General features: G+C 65.9%; 3 protein-coding genes across 3 annotated transcripts; 1 reads left to right on the top strand and 2 right to left on the bottom strand.

The window, feature by feature from the left end:
• Positions 1-391: 391 nt before the first annotated feature.
• MNEG_12571 (hypothetical protein) lies at positions 392-1,309 on the top strand (the record flags this gene model as incomplete). Its single annotated transcript, XM_014038959.1, has 3 exons — positions 392-487; positions 648-764; positions 995-1,309. The coding sequence occupies 3 exons, from the start codon at positions 392-394 to the stop codon at positions 1,307-1,309; spliced, it is 528 nt and encodes a 175-aa protein (XP_013894413.1).
• A 988-nt stretch (positions 1,310-2,297) lies between these two features.
• On the bottom strand, positions 2,298-3,072 carry MNEG_12570 (hypothetical protein; the record flags this gene model as incomplete). Its single annotated transcript, XM_014038958.1, has 3 exons — positions 2,298-2,566; positions 2,712-2,787; positions 2,971-3,072. The coding sequence occupies 3 exons, from the start codon at positions 3,070-3,072 to the stop codon at positions 2,298-2,300; spliced, it is 447 nt and encodes a 148-aa protein (XP_013894412.1).
• A 908-nt stretch (positions 3,073-3,980) lies between these two features.
• On the bottom strand, positions 3,981-6,251 carry MNEG_12569 (hypothetical protein; the record flags this gene model as incomplete). Its single annotated transcript, XM_014038957.1, has 1 exon — positions 3,981-6,251. A coding segment is annotated over one exon (2,271 nt), but the record flags the coding sequence as incomplete, so codon positions are not given.
• Between the last annotated feature and the right edge of the window lie 38 nt (positions 6,252-6,289).

Below are 6,289 nucleotides of genomic sequence, written 5' to 3'. Positions count from 1 at the left end.
CCTGCGGTCGCGGCCAAAGCCACAAGGGGCGGTTGTCGCGGTGTCGCGCACGCACCGGATGCCCCCCGTGGCCTGCCATCTCCAGATCTAGGACATGATAGCGTCATGCAAGCCCCTCCCCTGCTTGCACCCTCACCTGGGGCGCCTACATCCGAGCTGAAAGCCCTGTGAGCGTGGGAGCGAAAGCGCCACGCTCTCCGCATGATTAATTGCTGAATGACAGACACAAGAAGAAGCTGCGATCAGCACCCACCAAAGAACCGATTTGATCTCGGGTGCCACGGTCACTCGCCTCAACGGCATCACAACGACCTTCAACCCCACAGACATTCGCGATGGACGCGATTACCTTGATCCATACGACACATGCACTTACCAGGCCGCTGAAAAAATGGCGCGTGAGGAAATGGCGCCACTGGACCTCGGCAACTTGCCATCGCGCAGGCCAGACCTCTTCTCGCAGTACAACCACGAATTATGCCGCAAGGTAGGACGCAGCTTGGCGGCCCAGCGATGCCGTGAGCGTCGCAGAAAGAGCCCCCCCCCCAGGCAGCGACCTTTGGTGCTCTGCGCTGCACTGCAGCCAGCCGACGTCTGTCGTCGCCCGCTCGCTCGCGCCTCACCTGGCCATGTGCAACGCGCAGCAGGTCGCGCCGCGCTTCATGATGCTGCATGCGGAGGCTGCGCATCCCCCAGTGATCGTGCGCAGCGAGGGGGCCTCGGTGCTGATACGCGAGCTGGAGAAGACGCACCTCAAAAACAAGGTATGCGCATGTCGCCAAGGCGTACTGCACTCATGCATGATAGCACATCTGCAACTGAACATGGCATCAAGCACATTTACTTGGCGGTTTGGCTGGCCCAGCCTGATCAGCAGGCTGGGAGCAGACGCAAGCTTTGCGCACACGGCCGGCGCCTCAGCTTCTTGACTCGCCTGCAGTTGTGGAACATTCACCCTTTGGGCATGCTTGCCCGCTCCCTTGTTTCCCGCCAGGCTGCTGCGGGCCACAAACGCGCCCTGCAGTCGGCGGCGCAGAAGCGCAAACAGCCGAGGAGGCACATGCAGCAGCATGTAGAGCAGCAGCAAGGCGATGAGCAGCATGAGCAGTCGCAGCAGCTGCAGGAGCAGCCGCAGCAGCAGCGCCAGCAGTCGCAGCAGCCGCCACAGCAGCCGCAGCAGTCATCGCAGCAGCAGCAGCAGCAGCAGCAGCAGCAGCAGCTGCAGCAGCAGCAGCAGCAGCAGATGCAGCAGGCGGAATTGCGACTGCAGCAGGTGCCCGGCTATGCGGATGACGCGCGTGTGCCATGACCCCATCGTTCTCGAAAGGGGTGTCTTCGAGCTCCGCTGTCGACGACTTGCGCCTGTCGAGGTTGCAGTGCACTTCAATAAGTGCGGGTTGGCGTGTAGTAGGGGGCCCCGTGAGGCAGGCGCCGCCCCCGAGCTCCTGGGCGCTGTGCCGCCGCCGCGGTAGGCACCTGCTGTGCCGCTGCTGTGAAGGTGGAAGGGTTTAGGGTGGTTTTTCCCGCTGCGCCTCAGTATTGGGGCGCCACCGCCGCTCCTTGTCACGGCGCTGGAATATGCGCTCGTTGAGAGGCGGGACTTGTGGCAGGCACAATGCTTTGCAGATTTGCGCTCCATGTTCAACTTGTTGTTGCCCTTTGCGAAAGAGGATTCGACGCACTGCCTGCTGTGGTGCGTCACCCTGCAGCGAAACAGCTGCTTCCTGGCCTCAATTTTGCCGATCCCACCCGGTGACGCCGCGCGTTCGAGCGACCTTCGCCTGCACGATGCACAATTTGTATGCTGCTGCAGCTTGTAACATTGCCCCCACGTCCAGCGCTGTCACCCCGTCCGCAGCCCTGCTGGGCGGAAGCCAATTGCTTTGCTTCCATTGCAGAAATGTTCAGCTTACATCTAGCGGCGCACCTCGCCCACGCTGTCAGGCGGCACCCAGTGGCCCGAGGAGCTTGGTGCTGCTGCCAGGGCAAATCTCTGCAGCGCCAAAATGCCCATGTTTGGGCGCCTCCGCCCTTAATTATGATGGTGACGAGGTTGTGCAAGGGGCGCGGCTGCTAGGAGGCCTCATGCAAGCACAGACAAGACGGCTTGCCTGTCTCGGAAAATGCGTGTGCCATGCAGGGAATAACGGAAGCCACCTTGTGCAGCGACCACGTCAGCGGCGTCAGTGCATCAATGACTCGTACCAGCAGCCGTCCCTACCTTGCTGGCCAAGCAAAGCTAGCTGGTCAAACTCTCCAGGTCGAGCCTTTCTGGTCAAACTCATTTCTGGTCAAACTCAAGAGACAGGCATCTTGGGGTAAGCCCCCGCCCCGCCCTGCACGCCAGGGTAGCCGGCCGCAGACTGGCCCTGCAGCTGCGGAGACTGGGCTGCGTAGTTTGGAGCCCCCTGAGGGTAGGGCGGCTGCTGCACGGGCGCAGGGGCGACGTAGCCGCCGCCAGACTGAGGGGGCTGCGTCACAGGCAGGCCCGTCGGGTGGCGCCTGCGGCGGCGGTTGTCCTCGGCGCCGGCGTCGGCCACGGCGATCCATACAGCGTGAATCATGCCTGGGAGGGGCGGGGGCCATCCAAGGCGGTCGGGTCAGCGCCAGAAGAGGCGCGCCTGAGGCGCCCCGGCGTCGTCAAACGCGCAGGGAACCGAATGCGCCCCTCAGGCTGTGAGGCGCAACTGTCGCATGGGGCTCCTGCGCACCTCCGATCCAGGGCAGAAGGAGCGTCAGCAAAACATTGATCAGCAGATCCTTGTTGCAGCCGCGCAGCAAGAAGACCTGCGCAGGCCAGAGGGGTCAACGCGGGGCCCGTGAAGGGGGGTTAGCCAACGTTGGCGCAAAACCTCACCTGCACGCAAGAAATCCTCTCCCCCGGCCAACCTGAAGCACAGCGCGCGACGGCAGGGCGTCATTCAAGCGGTGTCCGTTTCAGCCCGCTTGCCAGCGCTGTGCTGGGCTCACCCCCAGCGGAGGGAAGATGAAGGCGAGGATGATCGCGCAGACACGCTCTGTTGTGTTGCTGTGCGCAGTTGCGCCTCGGCGCTGCTCGCCGCTGCTGTCCATTGTGTCAGGATCGTGGTGTCTGCATCGAATGAGGGGTGGACAGTGCATAATGGGTCGGAAGATTTGCAAGCATGTGCTGACACCAGCAAAGGCGCAGCAAAGCGGCGCAGGCATGTTCTGATGCGCCAGCCAAGCAAGGCAACTTGAGCAGGTCAGCGAGCTAGTTGGAACTCCGATCGATACTATCATACTTGCGCCCTCTGCCACGCGCGCTCAGCCTAGCTTACCCGCAGAACCGTGTTGAAGCGGCCACACTTGGCTCCAGGGGCTATACGTTTCGAATCCCACTTCACGTTGTTTGAAACGCAGGCTCGAAGCTATGCCGACATCAGATGCTGCACAGAAATGCTGGTCTCGACTCCACTAGCTGTGATGCCCAGCTACCACGTCACCGCAGGTCAGCGCTGGCAGGACCGCCGCAAGCTGCGCCATGCTTGCAAGCATGACTATCGCTTTTTAAGTGTGATTACTGTGCCTTACAGCAGCAGCTGGAGCCTTTAACATTTGCGAGTGTGAGCAGGTGAGAAGGGGTGAACCACCGAAACTGCCAGTGCTCACAACACTTGCAAGGCCGTCGGAAGGTGCCTCGTTGCTCCGCCTGACCAAAGTTGCACCACCAAAGCAGTGTCATGCATAAAAATGTCAACACAGGCGGATCGATTCGAACAGATAGGGGTACAGATTGCTGGTACATGGGGAGGTTGGTGACATGGTGGGAGGCAAGTTCGGGCCTACAAGCTGCCTGCCCGCGCTCTGGCGCACAAGCTTGGTGCTAAGGAGGGCCAGCAGGGCTTCGGCGCTCGCTCTGCTGTCCCGCCGACAGCTCCAAAAAATAACCCTCCATGGCCGCCTGTTGCATGTGCTGTGTGTCCCTCTCTCTCACCCTGTTGTCACGACGCGCGCGACGCTCAAGCGCAGGCTTCGTCGGCGCCATGGAGGGCCGCTTGCAGCAGCGCCTGCCTTGCACCATCGTCGGCAGCCTGCTGCCACGCCTGCAAGGGCAACGCTACCACGTGCCACCCCAGCGACTCCAGACACGCGTGCCCTAGCCGCCGCGAGGCCATTGGTCTGGCGCTGGCTCCAGCCCAGAGCCCATACGCACAGCTGCAGGGAGGCCTGCAGCAGCCGGCACCACTGGGGCCGGCCGCCGCCGCCGTTGCCGCGCATGGTTGATGCTGCAGCTGCGGCAAAGGCTGGTGGTTTGGGACCTGCTGCTGCTGCTGCTGCTGCTGCTGCTGCTGCTGCTGGGTTTGCTGCAGCTCACTGCCCAGGCCCAGCAGATCAACAACCTGGGCTCTGTGCTCCACCAAATCCAGCGCCACACGGCGCCCCTCCACCTCCAGAGCCACCACCAGTGGGACGGGCATCTCCAAGAGCTGCTGCTGCTGCTGCTGCTGCTGCTGCTCATCCACAGCCTGGTCAGCCCTCGTCAGCCCCATGCCGCGGAGGATCCGAGCCGCATCAGCGCGCGCGGCGCTCAAGCCGCCCGTCGCGGCGCGGTGCTGCTGCTGCTGGCGCCACGCGCCGCGCAGCGCGCGGCCGTCGCGGGACGAGCAGAGCAAGGCAGCCGCGGCGGCTGCCACTGCACCGTCAGACTGTGACAGAGCACAGGACGAGGGCATGTTATACAACAGTTTCGACTGCTGCGAGTCCTGCTCTTGCTGCTCCTGCTCCTGCTGACCCCATCGCTGCTGCTGCTGCTGCTGCTGCTGCTGCTGCTGCTGCTGCTGCTGCTGCTGCTGCTGCTGCTGCTGCTGCTGCTGGGAATACACGTGCAGACCTGTGTCAGTCGCTGCGTACTCCTGCTCCTGCTGCTGCCGCCACTGCTCCAAGTGCTGCCGCCGCCTGTGCTGCCGCGCGCTCTGCAGCCCGCCGCGCCCCGCGAGCGCCAGCAGCGGCGCGTACAGCCGGGCGCGCGTCGCAGGCAGCAGGCCGCCAGTGCCGCGCCGGCGAAGCTCCCCGAGCGTTGCGAGCAGAAAGCGCCGCCGCGAGGGCGGCGGCTTCGCACTGGTGCCGCCGGCGCCAACGAGGGCGTCTGCAGACGCCAGCCATGCGGCTGCGGCGAGGATTTCCGAAGGCCACGCGGTGAGCGGCCGCGGGCGGGGGCGCTCGTGCTGCTGTTCTTGCTCCTGCTGCTGGCGCTGCTGCTGCTCTTGCTGCTGCTGCCCTGACTGCTGGTGCTGGTGCTGCTGCTGCTGCTGCTGCTGCTGATGATGATGATGATGATGATGATGCTGCTGCTGGGGCTCATCCTGGCGGGCTGTCACCGGCTCAGTGTACCGCTCGTGTCCCTGCTCCAGCCAGTATGACTCAGCCAAGGCGTCAAGCACTCCTGCCGCATCACCGCCCAGCTCCAACATCACCTTTGCGCAGCCAAGCGCCTCGCCCGGCGCCGCCTCCCCGCGCCTTACCGCCTCCGCCACGCACGCAGCCGCGGCTGCCAGCAGCGGCGCATGAGAAAAGCCGGCCGCTCCGGCGCCAGGCGAAAACGCACCCGCGCCGCTGCTGCCCCCGCCGCCGCCGCCGCTGCTTGGCGGGGGTAAGTTGCCGCACCAGCCGCGCCCCGCGTGCCCGAGGGACCGCACAAAGCTATACAGCTCGCCAAACGCGAACTCGCCCGCGGCCTCACATAGCTCGCGCGCCGACAGCCGCCCCGCCGCCGCGTGCGCCGCGAGCGCCGGCGCCGCGGCGTGCAGCAGCTCGCGCGGCGCGGCGCCGAGCGCGCCGAGCGCCCACAGGGCCGCGGCGAGGCCGTCGGCGCGGAAGGCGGGCAGCATGACAAGCGTCTGCCGGGCGAGGGCCGACACGAATTGCGGCCCTGCTGGGCCCAGGAGCCGCCGCACCTCCTCCTGGCGGCTGTACCCGTTGGCCTCGCCGCCCCCGCCGCCGCGGCTGGTTGCGCGCTGCCGCCGCCGCTCCCGCAGCAGCGCCGCAGCCGCCCACGCGGCGTTGGCGAGCGCGCGCGCGTCAAACGCGGGCAGCCGCGCGCACGCCGCGCGCGCGAGCGCGGGCAGGGCCGCGCGGTCGGGGTAGCGCAGCGCCGCCAGCGCCCACAGGGCCTGCGACAGGTCGTGGGCATTGCACGCGCCCGCAGCCGCCGCCAGCCGCGCCGACGCCGCCCGCAGCAGCTGCAGGTCGCGCACGCCCGCGACGGCGCACGCCCACAGCAGGTTGGACAGCTCCCGCGGCGGCGCCGCGCGCGCGCCGGGCGCCGCGG

The sequence above is a fragment of the Monoraphidium neglectum genome (genome assembly GCF_000611645.1).
Source record: "Monoraphidium neglectum strain SAG 48.87 unplaced genomic scaffold scaffold03311, whole genome shotgun sequence".
In the NCBI taxonomy this organism is placed as follows: domain Eukaryota; kingdom Viridiplantae; phylum Chlorophyta; class Chlorophyceae; order Sphaeropleales; family Selenastraceae; genus Monoraphidium; species Monoraphidium neglectum.
The sequence above is the reverse complement of the archived record's forward strand: the minus strand, read 5'-3'. Positions and strand labels throughout refer to the sequence as shown.